The sequence below is a fragment of the Paraphaeosphaeria sporulosa genome (assembly GCF_001642045.1).
Source record: "Paraphaeosphaeria sporulosa strain AP3s5-JAC2a unplaced genomic scaffold CC84scaffold_16, whole genome shotgun sequence".
Lineage (NCBI taxonomy): Eukaryota > Fungi > Ascomycota > Dothideomycetes > Pleosporales > Didymosphaeriaceae > Paraphaeosphaeria > Paraphaeosphaeria sporulosa.
Genome location: NW_017253375.1, coordinates 695,364 through 717,462, shown reverse-complemented (window position 1 = coordinate 717,462; position 22,099 = coordinate 695,364). Strand labels below are relative to the sequence as shown.

The 22,099-nt window shown below is 53.9% G+C and overlaps 7 protein-coding genes across 7 annotated transcripts; 4 read left to right on the top strand and 3 right to left on the bottom strand.

Annotated features, from left to right (window-relative positions):
* Positions 1–280: 280 nt before the first annotated feature.
* Positions 281–1,370, top strand: CC84DRAFT_419607 (uncharacterized protein). The gene is made up of 2 exons (XM_018186150.1): positions 281–605; positions 664–1,370. Exons 1-2 carry the CDS (start codon positions 373–375, stop codon positions 1,241–1,243), a joined length of 813 nt encoding a protein of 270 aa, XP_018029519.1. The 5' UTR covers positions 281–372; the 3' UTR covers positions 1,244–1,370.
* Positions 1,371–2,098: 728 nt separating this feature from the next.
* CC84DRAFT_1191586 (uncharacterized protein) lies at positions 2,099–4,306 on the bottom strand (the record flags this gene model as incomplete). Its single annotated transcript, XM_018181193.1, has 4 exons — positions 2,099–2,728; positions 2,777–3,263; positions 3,313–3,382; positions 3,433–4,306. The coding sequence occupies 4 exons, from the start codon at positions 4,304–4,306 to the stop codon at positions 2,099–2,101; spliced, it is 2,061 nt and encodes a 686-aa protein (XP_018029518.1).
* Positions 4,307–5,086: 780 nt separating this feature from the next.
* On the top strand, positions 5,087–6,905 carry CC84DRAFT_419576 (RNA-binding domain-containing protein). The gene is made up of 2 exons (XM_018186149.1): positions 5,087–5,281; positions 5,360–6,905. Exons 1-2 carry the CDS (start codon positions 5,192–5,194, stop codon positions 6,818–6,820), a joined length of 1,551 nt encoding a protein of 516 aa, XP_018029517.1. The 5' UTR covers positions 5,087–5,191; the 3' UTR covers positions 6,821–6,905.
* A 2,466-nt stretch (positions 6,906–9,371) lies between these two features.
* On the top strand, positions 9,372–11,228 carry CC84DRAFT_1169840 (ankyrin). Its single transcript, XM_018179767.1, has one exon. It carries the CDS (start codon positions 9,392–9,394, stop codon positions 11,027–11,029), a length of 1,638 nt encoding a protein of 545 aa, XP_018029516.1. The 5' UTR covers positions 9,372–9,391; the 3' UTR covers positions 11,030–11,228.
* A 62-nt stretch (positions 11,229–11,290) lies between these two features.
* CC84DRAFT_1132043 (vacuolar protein sorting/targeting protein 10) lies at positions 11,291–16,350 on the top strand. Its single transcript, XM_018175922.1, has 3 exons — positions 11,291–12,031; positions 12,081–15,445; positions 15,494–16,350. The coding sequence occupies exons 1-3, from the start codon at positions 11,570–11,572 to the stop codon at positions 16,089–16,091; spliced, it is 4,425 nt and encodes a 1,474-aa protein (XP_018029515.1). The 5' UTR covers positions 11,291–11,569; the 3' UTR covers positions 16,092–16,350.
* A 1,329-nt stretch (positions 16,351–17,679) lies between these two features.
* CC84DRAFT_1181854 (subtilisin-like protein) lies at positions 17,680–19,086 on the bottom strand (the record flags this gene model as incomplete). Its single annotated transcript, XM_018180576.1, has 1 exon — positions 17,680–19,086. One exon carries the CDS (start codon positions 19,084–19,086, stop codon positions 17,680–17,682), a length of 1,407 nt encoding a protein of 468 aa, XP_018029514.1.
* A 204-nt stretch (positions 19,087–19,290) lies between these two features.
* CC84DRAFT_419433 (uncharacterized protein) lies at positions 19,291–20,348 on the bottom strand. Its single transcript, XM_018186147.1, has one exon. The coding sequence runs from the start codon at positions 20,121–20,123 to the stop codon at positions 19,494–19,496; it is 630 nt and encodes a 209-aa protein (XP_018029513.1). The 5' UTR covers positions 20,124–20,348; the 3' UTR covers positions 19,291–19,493.
* Positions 20,349–22,099: the final 1,751 nt, after the last annotated feature.

Below are 22,099 nucleotides of genomic sequence, written 5' to 3'. Positions count from 1 at the left end.
GACTGAGGTTCGGCCTATTACCCTTTCGATTGGCATAAAAAGATGAGGTCCACCCACTAGACCGGCGGCTGCTGCATTGATCGAGTAACTCAATTCCGTGGGCGTTCTTTCGTGGAGCCTCAACTGATGAAAGTATGCCAATTGCCCAGCGGGTGGTGCCAAAGGACCGCACCAGGCGCAACAGCATACCGTGAAGAGTAGACGCAACTTTTTGCGAAGAGGTCAATTCTGAAGAAGTCAGCGTTAGTGCTGTAGCATCGACAGGCAACACACTAGTGGGTCCCGTGGGTCGGCACTTGGCTCTAGGATGCGAAGTAGGCCGCCCGCTTCCTGTGCATGATGGTGTCCATCTTTTTGGTGTGAGTCGATTTCATGCATTGCAATGATCTTCCTAGCAAGGATATCCTGAACTCAAACCTCACTGGGGTCAGCACACCAGCTCTGTCTCTGTCACTCAAGTATGCACCCGTGGAGGCGGAATGGGTTTCAATCAAGCGTAGTGAAATTGCGGCCGAGAAAGACACGCCGAGATCCCATTTTGATGCACTTAGTCGAGACATGCAGAGGAATTGTACAATTGTTTCTGTAAAGGGGGTTGGTTACTTGTAAGTGAAATGTCGACTTCATTTGAGCACCGCAATGGCTGAGGCCATTGATTCACAGTAAAAATGGTCCTGGAACCTCCCGTCCCACCGCCGCCAAACTGTCCAAGGAAACCGGATCTCCTCCATCTGTTATCTCTCTCATACACCCACCACCCGGTGGATTTCATGGTCCTATTCTGGCTTCTTCTGTCGTTTTGGCTGGCGAAAGCTGCGGCGCGTACATCACCTTCCATGGCCAGACCTTCGCTCCTGTTCCCATTCCTGCTGGCGCCACGTTCCTCAATCCACAAGCCGATCTAGCTTCATGCCTCCCGAGCTGGAATGAAAATCGCGAATTTGACATCTGGAGCGAGTCTGCGCTATATGTGAAGCCAGGCTTCCCTGTCGACGCCATCTGGCCAAGCAATCCACCACGCGAGGAACTCTATTGTGGAGCGTCATTCTTTGCACATCCGATGGTGAGTCCTTGTACCACTAAGTCATGGGTAGATTCGCCACCGTTGTGGTTTGGTGTGGGCCAGGAGCGACTGGCCGATTCAGCAATGGTAGTCGCACAGACGGCGGCGAGCGACGGTGTGTGTGCGTTTTGTGGGATCAGTACGAAGCAATGCCACATTGTTGGCCATTCATCGTGCTAAGATGCCGCATTCGGTACACGTATTTGAGCGTTGGGACCTCGCTTGCAGGGTTATGGTGGAACAGGATGATTTAAGGAGCAGAGGAAGCTGATTCGATGTTGATGAGTTCAGAGAAAGCTCACGAGACGTCAATGCCCTGACCAGTTTTGACTCGAAGGGAGGCAAAGATCCCCATAGAAGCGAAGGCCAGAATGAGCAAGCTTTACTACGGGGACAAGTTAAGTTCATAGCTTTGATATGTATAATTATTGACATGAATGCATCTTCGCACTATGCTGAGTTCGCAGCTGTGATAGCAGGTGCTTGCAGTGAAAGCGGGTATGATGGTAACAAGGATTCAAACAAAGAGACAGGTGAGGAAGGATAGAACAAATTACTAGGGAATTAACTTCTATAGGATATTCTATACCAACATAGCCCCTTGGCTAGGGCTCCACAATATCACGTGCACTAGCGCGCTCTGGTGTCCATTTCAAGCAGGAACAGCCAGGCACCACCTTCATTCAACTCACCAAACGCACACTAGCCAACAAGCAACACTTTTCATACTATTGCAGGATTCAAATGTGCACTATTGCATTTATACAACATCGTTTGACCAAAAATAGTCGCTCAGAGGTATCATTCCACCCGCGCAAGCCGGCGCTAACCCGAAACCGAGCCCAGTCGTCGTGTCTACCTGTGAACAAAGAAAAAGCTGACACGCCAATCCTGCCAGGATATATGCAGTAGTGGGAGATTCGCCGCCTGCTTGAAGTGAACGCCCGAAAGAGATAGGATGAGATGAGGCTGGCCTAAGGCCCAAGCCGATGCAACTAACGCCGGTCGTACAACACACATTAAGATATAGCAAGATCACCGACCAAAGAGCCCGTTTCCGCTTCCCACACTGACTGCACCAAGAGCGCTTCTTTGAGTCAGCGGTACTCTCGCTGAATCTGGTCGCCCCGGTATTGATGTCCCTGGGCGCATGCTACCCCATCGCGGTGGTTGGTCATCTGGCGGTGCGTCCATGTGTGGTGCAGCGGGACCTGACATACCGTAGGGCTCACGCCCCATCCCGGCCATGTTACGTGGGACTGGTCCCGGAATTTCCGCGTACAGTTGGTGCTCACCAGGATGCCGTTTCATCTGCAGGACTGGAGATTCTGACTCTCCTATTCGTCCGTGGTGGTTCTGAAGACCGCCCGAAGGCGGGTTCGAGTGTGCTTCAATGGTAGAAGCAGATCCGTTCGGGACTTCCATTCGTCTTTGGCCTATCGGAGTATGGTAACTGGACACCCTCGGTGCACCGGAAGTAATCCCGTAGTGCGATTGCTGATGTGATTGTTGATGGGCCGGATGTTGTGGGTTCGCCCAAGGTGTTCGCTCGATAAACTGCTCCTCCGCTGCTGCCTCGTCGGTGGTCGAGGTTCTACCGTAACTCGGCCGTACATAGGTGGGAGCGGAGGCGACTACAGGTGCTGCCGTAGGGCGAGTCACAATCTAGGAGTGTCAACTAATGTGCGCATACTATTCGAGCAATCGACGTACCTTCATAGCTCGCAAATCATCGTCTATTTCAGACGCTCGTGCAGGTCTGATTTCCGGCGCGGCAGGGAAGCCGACATACTTGGCGACACCAGAAAGGATGGAAACTTCCAAGTTGTAAGCGGTCTGGTGACGGATTTGGTCTGAGCGCTTCTCAGGTAATCTCATCATATATTCGACTTCATCAACTCCCAGCTGTCGACGTCCTCGCTGCAACTCAAAGATCTTCTGGTTGCATAGCGAGAGTATATCCTCGCGTTTGTCTCGAACGGTCTGGAAGTATTGACTATGCAGCTGGTGCCGTTCGGCAGTCGTTATGATCTCGAGATTCTTCTGCTTATAGTGTAGCAGTTGTCTTTCGTATGCGATCTTCTCAGCTCGTCGGTCGTCGACAGCCTTTATCATAGCGAGGTATTCTGGGTGCTCGCAGTGAGGTTGTTTGAGCATCTCAAGCTCCAGTTCGCACTGCGCTATCTGTTCATCGCATAATCTGGCCAGGGTCAGCACAATGTCTTTTTTCAATGCAAAAGGACACTCACTTTTCGCGGAAGATCTTGAATTTCTTCTGGATCTTGCCGAGTTCATCGATCGCATGCTTCTTCTTGACCACTACAAGTACGTTAATCGGTGTCGTCTTCTAATAACCTAGGCCTGCTTACCCTCTTCGTCCACGGCTCCACTATCGTCTTCTTCGTCATCATCGTCTCCTTCGCCTTCGGGACCCTCGATACTTGCTAAAGCTTCGTGGGTACTTGGTATCTCCTCCAGCTTTCGCTTTCCCCTCCTGCCTCCTTTCCGTGGTTTTGTGTGTTTTGCGACTGTAGCGAGTTCGGTGATGGCCTCCGCCGCGATATCAGCTTGACGTTCTTCAAGCTCAATCTCTTCTTGCGCCAATTGCGAGATGCGCTCTTCCGCAGTTTGCATTTCATCCTCCGGGTCTACCTGTTCCACGCTCTCCACTGCGTCGCCTCGGCTTTCGTGCTGAACAAAGTCTTTAGCAGTTCCACTTCGCTTTCTCGCTGGCTCTTCGGCCTGCTCCTGTGGCGTGCTGGCCTCATCACTTGGACGTTTTCTTTTCCTTGCCACGCCTTCTGTAAAACTTGCCGCTTCCGATGAAGCCGCTAGAGAGAGGGCGTGCAAAGCCGCATTACCATCATTTGGCTTGCCAAGCCTCGGACCATCGGTCGAGTCGAAATGTGCAGTTTCGTTCTGGTCAATCGATTTCGAGTGCGCGAGCTTACTCGGCGATTTTTGATACGTATGCTCGGATGCCAGTGATGCATCCAGGGCTGTGCGCGCTGGCTTCTGAGGAGTGTTGTCCAAACGCTCTGTTTCTGCCTCCGAATCGTTGTCTCCGAGGTCCAAAGTTGCAGCCGGTCGCGGCGTAGGCTCATCCTGGTCGTCGGAAGCATCCCCGAGCTCGCTCAAGCTGCTGGACCGGTCATCACCGTGGTTGTCGTAAGGAGCGTTGCTCGACTCAGCCGCTTGGGACTCGGAAAGACCAAGCCCCGGTGCGGCCAGTGTGGATAGCATTTCTGCAGCGTCGAAATCGCGCTCCGTCGTCGGATGCGGTTGCGCGGCTGGACGAGGCGGCGATTGAGTGGAGGGGCCGTGAAGACTGTTATTGGAGGTTGGAACCGTTTCTTCGAAGTGACATGAGTTAGTCAACTACATGTCCTGGTAGAGCTTTTGAAGAGGTGCACAGCGAGCGGGGACTACCGTGGGGTCCGGCGCTCTCGCTGGGTTCCGTGGGCTTCAACACAGCTCGCACCAGAGGCAGCAAGCTTGGAAATGGCCCATACGAGGGAGAGGGTATAGCCTGTATCCGGCAGAGAAAGAACATGGGAACATACCTTGTGTTTCCGCGATGTCAGTGCTGGATTCGGGAGCCGATTTCGAAGCGCTGCTCCTCGCTCGCGGGTGCGCGCTCATGGTGCGCCCAGCGGGAAGCTGCGTCACCTCTGCTTCAATATGGCGTGGGAGTGTTCGCGGGCGACTGGAAATATCCGCCGACGCCAGAGTTTTGCTGCTTGCTGGAGGGCGCGAACAGTGGAGGGCTCGGGCGCGGTGTGTGGGCAAAGAGGCTTCTGCCGCTGCAGGTGACGCGGGTGCCGAGGTGCGGGCGGGGGCAATTCAGGGCGAAGCAGCCTTCTCAGGGCGGCAGGCGACGTGGGCGGGAGCGGGCGCAAGCGTCGATCGCTTTGTAGCATCAGAGGGCGTGGGGAGAGACAACGGCGAGCTGGCGGAGCAGCGGTGGAAACGCCTGACGCTCGTCGCCGCATCCCTGCCAGGTCAGGTCACGTTGTTCCGGCGCCGGGCGTTGCACTAGCGGCTCGCCGGCTCCACCGAAACTTTTGCTGCCAGTGTGCCTCTGCTGTGCCAGCGAACAAATCGCAATCGCATCGCTCGCTTAGAACCATGGGTGTCTCAAAGAAGAGCACCGGTGCGCTTGCACCCGCCGACCACAAGGCGTTTGACCCGAGCCTGGCATCGCTGTTCGCAAGCAGTGTACGTTTCCGCGCCCGCGGCAAGTTTTGCAGCGTTTCCCTTCATCGGCGACAAGCATTGTACTGACATGCAGCGCAGTTGGGACCAGTCAAGCCTCCGCCAAAGTCGCGATACCAGGAGCTCGTCAAGCAGCATACCGGAGAGGACTCCAGCGAAGACGAAGACGACAACGATGCTACTTTATCCTCCGCGAGCGAAGACATGGATGATTCGGAGCAGGATGGCTCCCACGTGGACATTGAAGAGCCTTCGACAGACGATGACGGAGAGCCCGAGAACGAGGCTGCGCTAGCACAAGTCCATGAATCGGCCGCGAATGGCGCGCACGAGCGCTCGAACAAGAAGCGAAAGCGGGGTGCCAAAGACGACGACGACGTCGAGGATGTGTACATGCAAAAGATCGCACGGGAAGAGGCCAAGGACGAAGAGGAGCGCAAGAAGAAGCGCAAGACCAAGGCCGTCAATGTCCACGGCAGCGACAAAGACGACGAGTCCGACCAAGAGACCTTTACGATACCGAAGCACGAGACACTGGCGGGAGCGGACGGTACCGACGATGAGGTTGAGAAGGCTGCCCGCACTGTCTTCCTGGGCAACGTCTCCAATGAGGCCATTACGTCAAAGTCCGCAGAGAAGCAGCTGAAGCAGCACCTCTCGTCATTCATAGCAGACCTGGCCGACAACAAGCCACCGCACAAGGTGGAATCCATCCGTTTCCGATCCGTCGCATTCGCGGGTGCGCTGCCAAAGCGAGCTGCCTTCGCAAAGAAGGAGATCATGGATTCGACCACAAAGTCCACAAACGCATATGTCGTCTACTCAACCAAAATCGCCGCACGTGAGGCTGCCAGACGTCTCAACGGCACGGTTATTCTCGGTCGGCATTTGCGCGTAGATTCGATTGCGCATCCGGCCAAGGTCGACCATCGCCGCTGCGTCTTTGTAGGCAACCTAGGTTTCGTTGACGATGAGAGCAAATTGCCAACCAGTGATGACAAACCAAAGAAGAGCAAACCCCCAGGTGATGTGGAAGAAGGCCTCTGGGTTCAATTCTCGAAAGCAGGCAAAGTGGAAAGCGTGCGCGTACCCCGCGACGCCAAAACAAGAGTTAGCAAAGGCTTCGCTTACGTGCAGTTTGAGGATGAGAATGCTGTGGAAGCAGCGCTGCAATTCAACGACCAAAAGTACCCGCCCCTCCTACCCCGGAAACTGCGAGTTACCAGGGCAAGGGCGCAGAAGAAGAAAGACAAGAAGCCTGCGGGTCCTCCGCCTTCAAAGGCCGATGACGCGAAACCCAAGGGTGCATATAATGCCAAGATCTCGGCCGAGGAGAAGTCGCAGCGTGGACGAGCTAGTGCGATGCTCAATAAGGCAGCGAAATTCAAGACTGCGGAGTCATTTGTGTTTGAGGGCCATCGGGCGAGTAGCAAGCAGGGCAAGAGCGGGTTGAAGCTAGGCGGGAAGACGAGCAGCAAGAAGGGGCCAAACGGTCGCAAGTCAAGGAGCAAGGCGTGGAAAGCTACCGGTGGGAAGAAATAGGTAGCTCTGTTTGTCCTCGACTCCCAACTAATTCGAATGTCGTCACGACAGCCCAGCTTATCAAATGACTGGCTCACACCACATCATGAAAGCCACTTGTATTCTCTCGTCGTCCTTCAGATCAACCTGGGTGCCCTTGATGACCTGTGCTTTTCGACGGATTCCCCGGTATGAAGAGAAGGTCCACGTCAGTGACATCCTTCATTAGGCAAATGTTTTGTCCGCTCAGCCAGTTCACTGACGATAAGAGCGCACAGCGCGCAAGAATTGTGGTTAGAAGTATGGCGAGATATAAGTCAGTCAGTCGCACATGTAGTGAGGCCAACTAGTTTGCTGTCAGGTAAGAGTTGAAATAAGATAAATCGTCAAAATCGTACTCATATATGTACTGTTAGCTCAACATCATGCGCCCGGCCACGTGCATCAAAGGTTGTCTTCTCAATCGTGCAATGCGTGTCTACTCAAAGTAAAGTCCGCCCGATTGAGCCGGCGGATCTCGTCTTTGAGCAGCACCTGATTGCCCTTTCCGAAATCGCTTGTATAGGACCAACAATGTTTCCCACGCACTTTTTCTCTTTGCTCTGCTCGTCTTCTCTGGTGTTGCCTAGCCTGGTCTGTAAAGCTCAGGGCCATCTCTTATATTGTCTTTCACGGCCACGAGCTCAACTCCTTCTAGATATTCAAGCTACTCGAATGAAACCCAGCCAGCACCAGAAGCAGACACAACCGTGTACCGCCTCCTTTATGAACGGTTTGTCTTCGCTCCGACGACCAGCAGATCTCACCTGTCTGATATCGAATTCCGCGTACCACTTTTTGGTTTGATAGACAACGTACCAAAGCTGTTGGACGTTAATTCTCACGCAGCTTGACATCAGCTAAGTTTGAACCATATCCTGACACTTGTCCCCCTCTACTATCGCCGAGTGTGGATTTGATATTTACGACAAGAGAAACTACAATAGAAAAGGACAATGAAACTACCATCCTAGCCGTGAGGTTGTACGGAAATGAGACAGACGTGCCTTTTGAAAATATAGATGCACGCGCAATAAAGTTACCTCGATGCTGGTAGCAGGACTGGAGCAATCAGGGAACTTATATCGGTAATAACGTGAGCTCATTTTCTCTTGTCCCTGCTCAGATGCTGACTGTTTATGGACATGGCCCATTGTCTTTTCTTAGCACCTCGAGAATCTAAGCAGCCCAAGATAAACACCATCTGATAGTCACGCTTGTTAGTAGAGTCTTGTGACTTTACTCTTGTTTGGTACAGTACTAGGATAAAAGTCTGAGAATAGGGTGTTATCTCAAGACAGGCAATTCGTAGGCCGATTGTACCCGGACGTTTGCCCCGGTGCTGTGGCATGTTTTCATTTCAAAGTTGAGAACTGTGCTTGGAAAGACCACTCCTCTTGCTTTTAGGAGGGAGTCATAATGATCAAGATGCAGATACAATGTCTGCTAAATTATCACCCTGTGTTAGCCCACTAACATGAAATTTTCAATCGCTGTCGCATGCCCAGAGAACTCTGCGATATGGCCACTTGTACAATCATTAATGATAGTTATGAAGCCGTTTTGATATCGGATTGTATTGAGGTTTTCATAGGCTCTTTGATCATATTAAACCAAGCCGATGGATCATCTGCACTGAGCCGCAGAATTATCCTTCTCCAAGCCCAAACTTTCTGCAAGAAGGTAACTGGGATGAATGGGCAGACTGCCAGCACCCTTGACTGAAAGATCGCGGACCCAACTGATGCCCTAGTCCCACCAAAGATGGCGCCCAGCTACCAGCGCTTCGGTCTCAAGGTAGCGTCGTTCGATCGAACCTAGGGTGATGTCCAACATGTTGGGGAATCCAGCTGGGTTTGTGGCCCTATATGTAAGATTTGTGCCATACCGAGAGCAAAATCAGCGCCAACGTTTGTGTGACAACTCGTAGCAGCGGAGAAAGTCCTGATCGGCCAGGCTAGGCGTGAAGATACCCGACGCTGTCGTCCAAGGAAGGCCCTGTTGTGATGGTGGGACGACTCTTTATATGTAAAAGTCCAAGTGCAGGGCGTAAAGCGCCAGCTTCACCGATCGATAACAGGCGGGTAATTTGGGAAATAATTTGTGAGCACTCGATTCAAGCAAAGCGTCTTTCGACTTATGCTTCTTTGATTTCTGGTATTGGACTGATGGTATGTGGTAACCGATATTTCATCCACCGACGTATCTATTAGGTCAAAGTGGCGTGTATAGCTGAGAGCATCGTGTATAGGTTCCAACAAAGTCTGCTGCGCCGCATCGCTGCAGCCTCACCCACAACGGGTTGAGTTGTCACTTGTGATGAGCCGTGGACTGGTATTGTTTCGAGACTGTCGATAATTATATACCATGGTATCCAGAAGCAGCGATACCCAAATTTGAAGGTCGTGCAGTCAGGAGTGGTGAGTGGTATACCCCTAATTAGGCTTCGATTGTGATCAGACGACTATGACGTAGGTAAGCCCTTAGCCACAACCCCACACCCTGGACATGGACAGCCACATAAATGGATACTTATATGTCCCCCACTTCAAGATGATCGACATGCGCTGCGTTGTTGCCTTCGCGGCCTTAATCTGTGAATATACCACTGTGACGAGCCCATCATTTGTACATGTTTCAGTGCGACCACCCTTGAGGCAAAGCGCGATGAGTACTGCTGCAACAATTACTACCACTACCAATGCCTCTGACCAGGTGCCACCCGTGCAGCCTGTTACCTCTACAGGACAGCCAAGTATCATGTTAATTGACCGTACTGAAACACCTTCCACGCCGTCCTTACGACCGAGCCTGTCATGGCAGTCTGTTCGCTCATCGCTCTCGCTATCGACGAAGACATCAGCAAATCTAGGATGGGCGATAGCACTTCTTAGCGTAGTGTTCACAGTAGTCGCCCTTTCGCCGACTTTCAGATCACAAACGATGTCGGAAAAATCGCTCCAGCTGGCAGAATGGACGGCTCTAAAGGATTACATTGAGGAGTGTAGAGAGGAAGTGGCTGCAGGAATACAAAGCCAGGCATGCCTCAAGGCCATGAAAGCGCAACTACCACCTCCTCCCTATGTGAACCCAGGTATACTGGACAAGAGGCGGAGGAGCGTGGTGTACCATCGATTTGAGCAGAACGAGTCCAATGTAGGACCACAAGTTGAACATACAGGGCCGCAACCTACGCAAGCTCCGCAAGCTCTACAAGCAGACGTGAACATGCCGGAGGTGTCGTATTGGGCTGTTTGGCTCGGCGTGATACTCTTCGTATACTGCTCCATCTCCATGTTCAGATACTTCATACCACGACTCGGTCGACGCCCAATATACGCGCGTCAAATGTCCGCCTCGAGAGAGGAGAAATTGGTACAGTCAGACCACGTGACTCTGGAGGTTGAGGTCGCTACGACTGCGATACGACATCCACCTAGCCCGATTGAGTCCTCTCTGCGTCGTCGCGCAGTCCGCACGCACCCCATATACCGCCATGCTAATCTCGAAGAAGCCATACACCATCAAGACATGGTTGAGATCAGATTGCGCCTGACTAATGGCGAAGACGTCAACCAACACTGGCCCTATCTGATTTACAAGCTCGCAATTTCACCACCTTCAGTAGAAACACCAAAGCACCTCGAAATCGCACGGCTGTGCTTAGATTTCGGTGCTGATGTCAACGCTCTCAAAGGCTGGAATGGACAGTCGGCACTCATGATTGCCATTCACTTCGGCAACCTCGACGTGGCCAAGCTGCTCATCGTTAACGGTGCGATGGTATCCTACTCGCCACCAGACAGCAACCTAACGGCGTTACATCGCTGCGTACGACTGGCAGTTACTGGCTCCGCAACCGATGCGCTTGAGATCATGGAGCTGCTTTTCCAGCATGGAGCGAATCCAAACCAAGCTGACCGAACTGGCGAAACACCACTTCACAAGTTGCTGATCGATGCATGGCTGAAGCGGGAGAATCTGAGCTGCATGAAAAAGCTGGCTCCGATTGCGGTTTCCCTTGTTGAACATGGTGCCTACATGCCGAGGACACTTAAGGAAAAATACATCGTTGGCAATCCGGTATGGCAGATTGTGCAGAGCTCTATTCTGAAAATGAGTTGTTTTGAAAGGGCCAAAGACGCAACGGTTGCAAAGGAAACTCCTATTGTCGAGCCAGGACCGAGGTGATTCTATGTGCAGGATCCAGCATTCGAGAACGTTGATGACTTTCCGTTAGGCTTGTATGATTAGGCTGTAAGTTCTGCTTAGCGACATGTATTATATCTGTTACACTTCGGTGCGTCGTGATCGACAATGTTCAGCGAGTAGTGTTGAAATGAGGTGGTGACGACGTTGGGGTCCACTATTCCACTAAGGTCGGAAGCGGAAGCGGCAGGAGGCGACCCTGGTCGCACCTGCACGGCCACTGCCACATGTCGCCTCACCTCAGACATTCCCACGCGACTCAGCTTTTCATTCATCGTCTATTGTCTTTAGCGTAGACATCTCGTGAGCACTTCACTCCCCGGAGCACCTGTAAAGAAACTCCCTCTGCACCGCCGCGTCAAGTCGCCCGCTTCAAGCGCGCCAAGACGCTGCTGCCGCCTTCAGCTATCTCACGTAGGCATACGACAAATACGAGGCTGCGGACTGCAACCAGCCAGCTGTCCCTAACGCCGCGCCCCTTCTCTCACCCATCCGCCTGCGCATCCGCCTCCTCTATGCGTCATGAAACTCCTTAAGGGCATATGGCTGCCCGCCCTCGCGGTGCTCGCGCCGTTCGCCGCGGCGAAGAAAGATGGGCCACTCGTGGCAGAAACAGACTTTGGCAGCGAGCTGCTCAACATCTTCTACTTTGACGACTCCAATGTCGCCATGCTGGTGGAGCTCGAGTCGGAGAAGGTGTTCCGCTCCTCTAACGCCGGAAAGTCGTGGGACAAGGTCAAGGCCGACGGCAAGGACATGCGGACAATCGGCATAGTCAAGAACCCCTTCGATAAGAACGTGGCCGTGGTGCTAGGCGAGAAGGAGCACTACATCACCTACGACCAGGGCGAGAAGTGGAGCAAGTTCAAGACAGACGAAGCTCCGTCTCTGGGCAACCCGCTGAGCTTCCACGCGTCGGACAACAAGAAGATACTGTTCCACGGTGGCGGGAACGACTGCTTCTTTGGCGCATGTCTCGGAACGGTAAGCTGGTGCTTGTCCGAGCAGGAATGCCGAGCTAATCGCTGTTTAGACATATGTTACCAAGGACGGCTTCGAGTCGCTCAAGCTTGCCCGCGAGAGCCGGAAGATGTGTTTGTGGGCCAAGGGCACCGAGCGCTTTGCTTTGGATGACGATTCCCTCGACGACCGGATATTGTGCATAGTGGCTGGAAAATACTCGGAACGTTCCAAAGACTACAAGATTGTCATCTCCGATGACTACTTCAAGAACGAGGAAGAGCCTGTCATGTCCTCCGGCCGTACCGTACAAGGCATGACGAACATGGCTGCTGTCAAGGGCTACTTCGTCGCCGCCGCCAAGGCCGAACATTCGGACGAGCTTTCCATGTACGTTACCGACGACACCAAGATATGGCACCATGCAGAATTTGGTGGAGGCAAGATTGAGGAAGACGCGTATACAATGCTTGAATCCACAAATTACAGCATTCAGGTCGATGTGGTGACCAACAAGTACGCTTTCATGGGATCACTGTACACCAGCAATTCCAATGGAACGTACTTTACCAAAAACATTGATCATACCAATCGCAACGAATTCGGTTACGTCGACTTCGAAAAGGTGTCTAACATCCAAGGCATCGTGCTTGTTAACATTGTCGACAACGCCGAGGACACGAATCCGATGGCCATCAAGAAGATCAAGTCGCAAATCAGTTTCGATGACGGAAGGACTTTCGCTGATCTGAAAATCAAGGGAAAGGACGACACGCTACACTTGCACTCGGTCACCGAGTTGCGCAACAGCGGCCGCGTCTTCTCAAGCCCTGCCCCTGGTATCGTTATAGGAGTTGGAAACACCGGAAAATATCTCGGTGGCAAGTACAACAACGGCGACACTTGGGTTTCGGACGATGCCGGACTTACATGGGAACGTGCATTGGAGAATGCTCACAAGTACGAGTTCGGCGGCCAAGGTGCCGTGCTGGTTGCTGTCGATGAAAGGGAGACCAACAAAATCATGTATTCGCTCAAGCACGGCCGCAAAGACTCTTGGAAAGAAATCAAGCTCGATTATAAGATCCGCGCGCAAGAGCTTACGACAGTAGCCGATTCGACGAGCTTGAAGTTCCTTCTCTACGCCACTAGAATTAAAGACGGCGAGGGCAGGAAACCAACCATCATCCACCTCGATTTCGCCGAATTGCACGAGCGGAAATGCGGAGATGACGACTTGGAGGATTGGTCTCCTCTCAAAGACGAGAATGGCGACGTCATGTGCGTAATGGGCCACAAGCAGACGTTCAAGCGTCGCAAGTGGGACGCCGAATGCTTTCTCGAAGAGAACTTCAAGGAGGCGCAGCCGAAATTTGAACCTTGCAAGTGTGACGAGGTCAGGGATTACGAATGCGATTACAATTTCGTGCCGGAGGGCAAGGGGGAGGACAAGAAATGCAACCCCGCAGGCTCCTTAAAGATCCCCGAAGGTGCTTGCAAAGGCGATGCGAAAACGTACAAGGGCAGCTCCGGCTGGAGAAAGATTCCCGGAAACCAATGCGAGGGTACTACCGACAGAGACAAGGAGGTCGAGCGAGATTGCGACTCTGCCTCCGAGCCTCCAGTCAGTGGAGACATCAAGAATGAGATTACGCCATTCCCAGGATCTAAGTTCAAGGAATACTACTATCTCGAACGCCCCACACAGGGTCGAGATGAGAACAAGGACAAGGATGAGACAGTTGTCATGCTCACGGATGAGAATGAAGCTTACATTTCTCACGACCACGGCAAGCAATGGAAGAAAGCAGTAGATGACAACATCGTTGCCATCTATCCGCACCAGTATAACAATGATCACGTCTTCTTCCTCACCGCAACAAAGAAGTTCTATTACTCGAAAGATCGTGGTCTGAAGGACAGCATCCACTCTTCGGAAGCCCCACAGATGCCAACCTTGGAGGCTCAAATCATGCAGTTCCATCCCGATGAGTCTGATTGGCTTATTTGGATTGGTGGCGAGCATTGCGAAAAGTCCAACGACCGCGAGTGCCACACTGTCGCTTCAATCTCTCAAAAGAACGGCGCAAAGGATACCTGGGAGACTCTGATGCCTTACGTCGAGAAGTGTGCATTCGTCTGGCGCGAAGCCGGCCGTAAAGTTGACAAGAAAGAAGTATTCTGTGAACAGCACACGAACGAGGAAATGAGTGCCCCTGTTGAACTCATCTCAAGCGAGGACTGGTTCAAGACCAAAGATGTAAAGTTCAAGTCCGTTGTCGAATTCGCCACGATGTCGGAGTTCATCATCGTCGCGACCAAGGGCGACGATGGCAAATCTCTCAAGCTGGACGCCAGTCTCGACGCAAAGACCTTTGCAGAGGCGAAATTTCCGCCAAAATTCGAAGTCGATCACCAGACTGCGTACACTGTGCTCGATAGTTCTACGCATTCCGTGTTCCTTCATGTGACTGTCAACAGCCGTCTCGATCAAGAATATGGCTCTATCATCAAGAGCAACAGCAATGGAACTTCGTACGTGATGAGCCTCAACGGTGTCAACAGGAACACGGCCGGGTACGTTGACTTTGAGAAGATGCAGGGAATCGAGGGTGTCGCGATTGCGAATATCGTAGCCAATGCAGACAAGGTCGATCAAGGCGAAAAGAAAAAGAAGCAAACAAGGATCACGCACAACGATGGTGCTGACTGGGGTGCACTCATACCACCTGAGAAGGACTCGGATGACAAGAAATACGAATGCAGCGGTAAGAGCCTGGACAAGTGCGCGCTGCATCTGCATGGGTACACCGAACGTCCTGACCCTCGAGAGTCATACTCTTCTCCTAGTGCTGTCGGCATCATGATGGGTGTTGGCAATGTCGGAGAGCAGCTCACTACTATTGGTGAAGCGAGCACCTTTATGACCACAGATGCCGGCCTCACGTGGAAGGAAGTCAAGAAGGGCAACTACGCATGGGAGTTTGGCGACCAAGGCTCCGTCATTGTTATTGTCCGCAGGAATGAAGACACAAACCACCTGTACTACTCCTTGGATAACGGGGAGACTCCATTTAAGGAACACAAGTTCTCCGACAGCAAGCACAGGATTGATGCCATCACGACGGTGCCGAGCGACACTTCGCTGAACTTCTTGCTTTGGGGCAGAGATGGCAGGAAGTTGGTTGCCATCAATGTCGATTTCAGCGGACTGTTCTCAAAGAAGTGCGAGCTGAACGAGAATGATCCGGAGAAGGGCGATTACGAGTTATGGACTCCGCAGCACCCGATGCAAGGAGAAGATGACCAATGTCTTTTCGGGCATGTAGCTCAGTACCACCGGAAGAGGAGGGGCGCCAACTGCTACAACGGTGAGCGGATCGACCATTTGCACAACATTGCCCGGAACTGCTCCTGCACCCGGCGCGACTTTGAATGGTAAGTCTACCCAAAATGTCTTTTTCTTTACAATACTAACTCCGACAGCGATTTCAACTACGAACGTATGCCCGGTGGCGAATGCAAGCTGATTCAGGGTCTTGAAAAGCCAGATCCCCTGGCTGTCTGTCAGGCGGGAGCAGTGGAATACTGGGATCCCACAGGTTATCGCAAGATCCCTGCCTCAACCTGTGAAGGTGGCCAGGAGTTTGACCGTACCAGTCAGATGCACCCTTGTCCCGGCCACGAAGAGGAGTACGAGAAGAAGCACGGAGTATCTGGCTTTGTTATCTTCCTTGCCGTCATTTTGCCGTTCGCGGCTGCCGGTGGTATCGGATACTACGTCTGGCGCAACTGGGACGGCAAGTTTGGACGAATCAGACTGGGTGAGGGCGGCGGTGGCTTCGACAGCGACAGCCCTTGGATACAATGGCCTGTTGCGGCCATCTCCGGCCTGGTGGCTGTTGTGGCTGCGATACCGCTCGTCGTGGGCGCTGCCTGGAGAGCCATCTCGAACAGATTCGGCGGGTACGACGGACGCACGTACACGAGTCGCAGCTCTTTTGCTAGGGGGAGAGGGGACTACGCTGTTGTGGACCCTGATGAGGGGGAGCTGTTGGGCGAAGACAGCGACGAGGATGTGTAAACTACTCGCTTGTGTACGACTTGGGGAAGAGACGACATAGATAGCATTTGGGGGTTTGTCTTTCGCTTTCGCGTTGGCTTCGTTTGCGTGGCATGAGCGCGTCGGATGTGTGGATTGCGTGTAGGGAACCTGTACATTCTGTATGATTTGCTGTCATGTGGTATCTCTGGCTTCCACGTGGTGTGTAGTTGGATAAGATAGGACATCGAAATACGGTACCGAATGATCACGAAGGAACGGCGGACTGGTCCCTTCCCCTGAACCAAACAAACGTCTTCCGATCCATAACACTGTCTCAATCAGGAAACTCTGCCTCGCCCCCACCCCCGCTCCTCAACACCGCGCCATGGTAGCACCATCAGCCCTCTCGACCGGACATTCGCATCTCACCTCACGCTCACGCTTTCCTACACGACTGCGCTTTTCCAAGCTATCTTGTCGCAATCTTTAGTTCCCCTCCACCCGCCAGAGCTATCTTTGCTCTTCTCGATACGAGCAACACCCAACGCACAACGTCATAGATAGAAGCTTCCCGATTCCCCATCTGCCGGGCAGCGGAGTAGCGCAGCCCAGTCTGTTAGACGCTCGAGACCTAGAACCCGCGGGCCTCGCTCGCCGCGTCGCCAAGGGCGCTGCTGTGGGTCCGCTAACCGCTGAGCTTTTCAATCGACCATCAATGTGGGGCATGCATGCAGGAACAGAAAAAAACGGGGAGCCGGTGCGGCATCTAGAAGGGACAACGAAAAGGGTTGACTTGGCTTCTTGGAGGGTTACGTACGCGGGTGCGGGAGTGCAAAATTTCCGGCGGTGTTGTCGTCGTGAGGTACGTGCGTGCGTACGTACGTCGTCGCCGAGAGTGTGCGAGCGGCGAGCGTAAGATCGACGGTTGCGATGCGCATCGCCTCGGCCGGCAGGCGTGTTCCTGCTGAACACTGTGGATCGTCTTCGGTTAAATGAAGATGCTTGGATTGATTGTTGTTGTGCAAGTCTATGTTCGATGACATACCCCATCGACAGCGCACACAACAACCACTTCGTACGACAATCACGCAGTCATCACACCGTGCGAGAAGTCCGCATGCACTGTAATCATGGTTTCCAGATTTGCAATTGCGCATCTTCTGCATTATCGTCACGTCTCCACCACGCCGCTCATGCGCTAGCTGTAGCCTCGTGGCCCAAACCGAACACCTCTTATGCACATCAATGCAGCTAGAAAAGTATCCACACAGAAAATTAATCTCCTACTGCACCTCCCTCAACGTCTCCACCGATACAGCGCGCAGTAGATTCCAGACCAGCGACCTAAAGAAAGTAGATGCGAACAGAATGAAGCAGATGCCAGAAATGCGCTATTAGGCGTGGTATATTCCAATTCAACTCTCTGATAAGCAAGAGAGATGATGATGCGATGCCGGGCTGAACATGTATGAAAAGAGAAACCACAAGTGGTTGGGGCATGTACAATGCGTCTAACTTTTTTGTCTTCCTCCAAACGTGCCAACGTGGACGTTGTGCGCACAGCAGATGCGGGGTATCACAAGTCCTTGCACAACATCTAGCTGTCAATGCCGATCGTAATCTTGATCTAGAAGCGAAGCGGAGAGGAGTCGTCGGTGACGACCCAACGGGTCGAGAGCTCGTTGTCAACCATGTTCTTAGCCCACGAGGCCGGGCTGCCGGTCACGGAACGCTTCTGGACGGCGCCGTTGACACCGTTGCTGAGGAGCAGGTTGGCACTGCCACCGAGGGAGCCAGTGATGACGTCCTGCCGGGCGAGCTTGAGAAGCTCAGCCTTGAGGGCCTTGGGGTTCTGACCAAACTCGGTCGGGTTCTGTGCCATCAGGTAGGCCATGACACCAGAGTTCTGGGGAGTGGCCATGGATGTGCCAGAAAGGAAGTTGATGACGTTGTCACCAGTGCTCCAGGCGCTGAGGATCTGCTCTCCAGGCGCGAAAATGTCGACACACTTGCCAATGTTGGAGAAGGAGGAGACCTTGTTCTGGATGTTCACGGAGCCGACAGTAACAACGTCGGAGTTGGCGCCACCAAGGTGAGCAGGGGTCGTGCCGCAAGCATCGGCGCCATCGTTACCGGCAGCAACGGAGACGTGGATTCCGGCGGAGACGGCAGAGAGGATGGCTTGATCGACGGAGTTGGCAGTGCCCTGGAGACCCCAAGACATGCTCATGATGGAACCAACGAAGCCTTGCTCGGTCTTGCGCTTCTCGTGGTTGTTGAGGACCCAGTTCATACCAGCAATGGTGCTGGAAGAGGAACCAGAGCCATCGTCGCCGAGAACCTTGACGGCAATGATGTTTGCGTTCTGGGCAACACCGAACTTGGCACCAGCGGCAGAACCAGCAACGTGGGTGCCGTGGCCATCACCGTCAGCAGCAGTGGAGGTGAAGGAGAAGCCTTCCTTGGCACGGCCTCCGAAGACGGCGTGGGAGACACGGACACCAGTGTCGACAACGTAGACGTCGACACCAGCGCCAAGGTTGGCGTCATCGAAGGAATAGGTGAAGTCCTGGCCAGATGGGTCGCCAGAGGCGCCGGCTTCGTTGGAGATGCGCTGAAGGCCCCATGGTGCGCCAGTCTTTTGAGTGACAAATGACTGGATCTGAGCGGTCTCATCAACCAACTTGACTTCGGTAAGGTCCTCGAGGTAGGTGATGCACTCGGGGGTAGCGTGCATGACGATGGCACTCCACTGAGAGTTGTCCATGACATCGAAGACACCATCATCGTCGGCTTGCCTTCCGAGCTTGGCGAGCAAGGACTTGGCCTGGGGGATCTCGTTCTTGTCGAGCATGACGACGACCTCCTTGGAGTTGTTGGGGTCGTGAGCGCAGGTACCGTTCTTGGACAGACCGATCAGACCATCAACGGTCTCCTCGGGGGTGGCCAGGGCCTCGACGTCCTGGGGAGCGGGGGCAGCAACGGCATTGGCGCAAGAGGCCGCGAGGGCGGCGAGGGCAAAAGAAGTCCTCATGTTGGATTAGGTAGAAGAGAGACAGGGTCCGCAGGACAGGTGTGGCGAAGGTATAGATGGAAGAGTAAAAGAACGTGTGGCTGTCTTGACAGTAACGGTACAGGCAGAACAAAAAGGGCGACTAGCGCTGCAAGAAGTCAACAAATGGTCAGCCCGCGGGGGTGTTGTGGCGGGAGATGTCGAAGGTAGCGTGACAGGAATATGGGGAAGCTTTAAGGAAGGAGAAGACGACGACGGTCCATGTGGTTAAACAACATGAGACACAGTGAATGGACGAGAAGACGACGCCTTTCAGGGGGGGTGGCAGTGCGGAAGGAGGGAGCGAGGCAGAGGGAGGCCGTGGTGGATGCACTATGCCTAAGGCCGGAGGAGGTGAGACTACCAAGACTTACGATCCACGAGCACTGTCAAGGTGCGGCGAAACTGAGGCAGAAGGGCTGTCGGCCAAGACGTGCCAGCACGCAAACGGGACTAAGGATGCGGCCCGGGGTGAAGGGGAGAAGAGAGCGTGGGAAGGGAGAAGAAGGTGAACGAGGGACGTCTGCTGGAGGCGAAGCAAGCACTCTAAAAGAATGTGAGTGAAGGCGAAAACGAAGGAAGGAGCGGTCGGAGAGAGACAGTCGGGCCAGGGCTCTGGGGAAGGAGCATGGGGAGGGGAGGCGTGGCTCATGTACTCGGCAAGCAATGCACGCATGGAAACGGCCGAGCGGTCGTGGCTCGATTAGCCCACGCGCAAGCTCAGCGAAGCGTCGTGTGCATTTGAAACTGCTTGGCGGCCGGCAGCCTCCCGCCGCGCGCTTGTGCCTGTCGACGACGTGGTCCGCCCGCCGAGGCCGCGGCCTCCACTGCGCCGGGGGCGGTGGTGGAGCGCGAGCACGCGCGGCAGCAGGCGCCGTCGAGCGCTCTGCGGGCACGTTGGGCCCACTGCAGAGCCATGTGCTGGCTGGGCCGCTGTGCCTGCGCTGGCGGCGCGTCGAGGGACCGTCGAGAGGATGGGTTTTCGCAACGGCGCAGGGCAGCGGGAGCCGCACACACATGGCGCCCAGCGCTCCGGCGTCTGGCCGCCGCCGGCCGCCCCTGTCTGAAACTCGCGCCTGTGACACGCCAGCGCCCGGTGCGGCCTAGCGCGCCTCGCCCCGTCCCCACGCACGCTCCAGGGCTCGCCGGCCGCCAGCCCTGTCGCCCACTCGCTGCCGTGCTCGTTTGGACATGCCAGCCGCCCAGGAAACGCAAACGTGCCCTCTGGCTTGCCGCCAGCTGCACGTCGTCCCGTGGGAGCTGTCCAGCACCGCCGTTTCGGACTTGCTCAAGGGTCCTCGCGCGAAAGAAATGAGACCCGTCGTCAGCCACAGACCCCGTCGTGCGGACTTGGGTCGTCCATCAAGAAGGAGCCTCCGGGCTGCATGCCGTGGCCTAGAACAGAACTCCTCACCAGCCACAAGGCCCGCTGCTCGTGTTGCGGACATTCAGAACCGCTGACCGTCTATTAGAGGGCCCCGAGCCCCGCGCTGCTGTTGCGCGGTGTGGCCATCTCTAGTCGCCGCGCTGGCCAATAGCTCGTTCCTTGCCGCATCACGATGCGAACACCTGGGGCCGCACACAACGTCGCGTACGGCTGTGACGGCAGACGTCTGCTGCTTGGTGCATGAAGCATGAGAACCACTCCGGTGGCAGCCCACGCCGTGTCACCCGTCAAAACACGCTGCCCCCCAACTGGGCTACCACTCCTCTTCCTTTCCAATTCGACCCTGCGCCTCTCCGTGTGCATTGTTCTGCAAACGAGGCGCAATGAACACCTGTATGCGCATAAACACCTCAAAGCGTCGCCAATCTATTTGCTTGACGTTTCGTCCTTGCCGCATCTGCCGCTCTCCGCCAATCGCGCTGCGAACCACCGCTGAAACGCAACAAAACGCCCTTCAATTAATGGAACACGCCATCCAATCGCACCCTCGCACTCGCCTGCACGGCAGAACACCCCGCTCATCTTGATTGCAAACAATGAATGGGGGGCTGAGATTCGCCTGACATTGCTCTTAGCCGCATCATCGCTGTCCGCTCACCAAGAATGCCGCTCGCCCAATAATCTCTTACCTTAGCAACATTGCATACCTCTGCTGTTTTGCTGTACGGTCCTGTCCTCGATAGCAGTCACCTCCATGGCCAGCCAAATCGTGACAACGATGCTTGTCCCACGTCCAATAACATGCACATTCGAAATCCTCGTTGCTGGAACACCCTGGGCTATAGTCGATAATCATATGTTCTGCAGTTCTTCACATACATGCTATTCCGATATCCAAACCCTCCACACACCATTGACTCTGGAAGATGTAAGAACAGACGCAAGCGGGCGATGTGAATAACTCCCAGCACACCGACATTCATGCTTCCGAATCAAAATCCCATCTCACATGCATGAATGTCTCTCCACGGACGACCCCGAGTCACTTCGACGTAGTCACCCTCCAAACAGGCAATCCTACCCTTGCTCGTGCATTGTCTCGGCCCTCCTCTCACCGCACTTGCGATTTTGCAACAATGTCTTTGAGACAAGACAACCCACCCTGACAAGCGTCGAAGACATTGCCCCGCCGATTGCGCAACGTCTAATACGATATCAAGGTCTAGAAGTCTGATGGCTTCACGGGCGAACCGATCCCTTGAAATGGGTTTTGCAGAACTTTTAGTCGACGGCACTGAAACGGTCACCCGCCACATGATATATGACTAGCGGTGTTTCTAGCCCAGTCAGCCCTTCTGGCGAACATGCATTTACTTCTTAATCTCTTTTGGCAACTCTTCCCCACAGAGGATGAAGTAAAAAGCTTCTTTCTCGGGCGTCGGTGGGGATCGTATTCCCCGAACCCGACTGAGAGTGTATAAGAGAGAGTAGTGTTAATGTAGCAGATTCGTTTCCAAAATCTTCCACGCCTCGGTCATGTCTCTGGAATACCTTGATCAGTTTTCCGTGGCATCTGAGACACGTTGTATTTACCGTAGAGACTGACGA

Excerpts from the sequence above, each read along its gene's own strand:
- CC84DRAFT_419607 (XM_018186150.1), top strand. The coding sequence starts at position 373 with ATGCATTGCAATGATCTTCCTAGCAAGGATATCCTGAACTCAAACCTC. Across the intron at positions 606-663 it reads GTAAAGGGGGTTGGTTACTT|TAAAAATGGTCCTGGAACCT; the intron begins GTAAGTGAAATG and ends ATTGATTCACAG.
- CC84DRAFT_419576 (XM_018186149.1), top strand. The coding sequence starts at position 5,192 with ATGGGTGTCTCAAAGAAGAGCACCGGTGCGCTTGCACCCGCCGACCAC. Across the intron at positions 5,282-5,359 it reads CATCGCTGTTCGCAAGCAGT|TTGGGACCAGTCAAGCCTCC; the intron begins GTACGTTTCCGC and ends CATGCAGCGCAG.
- CC84DRAFT_1169840 (XM_018179767.1), top strand. The coding sequence starts at position 9,392 with ATGATCGACATGCGCTGCGTTGTTGCCTTCGCGGCCTTAATCTGTGAA.
- CC84DRAFT_1132043 (XM_018175922.1), top strand. The coding sequence starts at position 11,570 with ATGAAACTCCTTAAGGGCATATGGCTGCCCGCCCTCGCGGTGCTCGCG. Across the intron at positions 12,032-12,080 it reads TTGGCGCATGTCTCGGAACG|ACATATGTTACCAAGGACGG; the intron begins GTAAGCTGGTGC and ends ATCGCTGTTTAG. Across the intron at positions 15,446-15,493 it reads ACCCGGCGCGACTTTGAATG|CGATTTCAACTACGAACGTA; the intron begins GTAAGTCTACCC and ends TAACTCCGACAG.
- CC84DRAFT_419433 (XM_018186147.1), bottom strand. The coding sequence starts at position 20,123 with ATGTGTGTGCGGCTCCCGCTGCCCTGCGCCGTTGCGAAAACCCATCCT.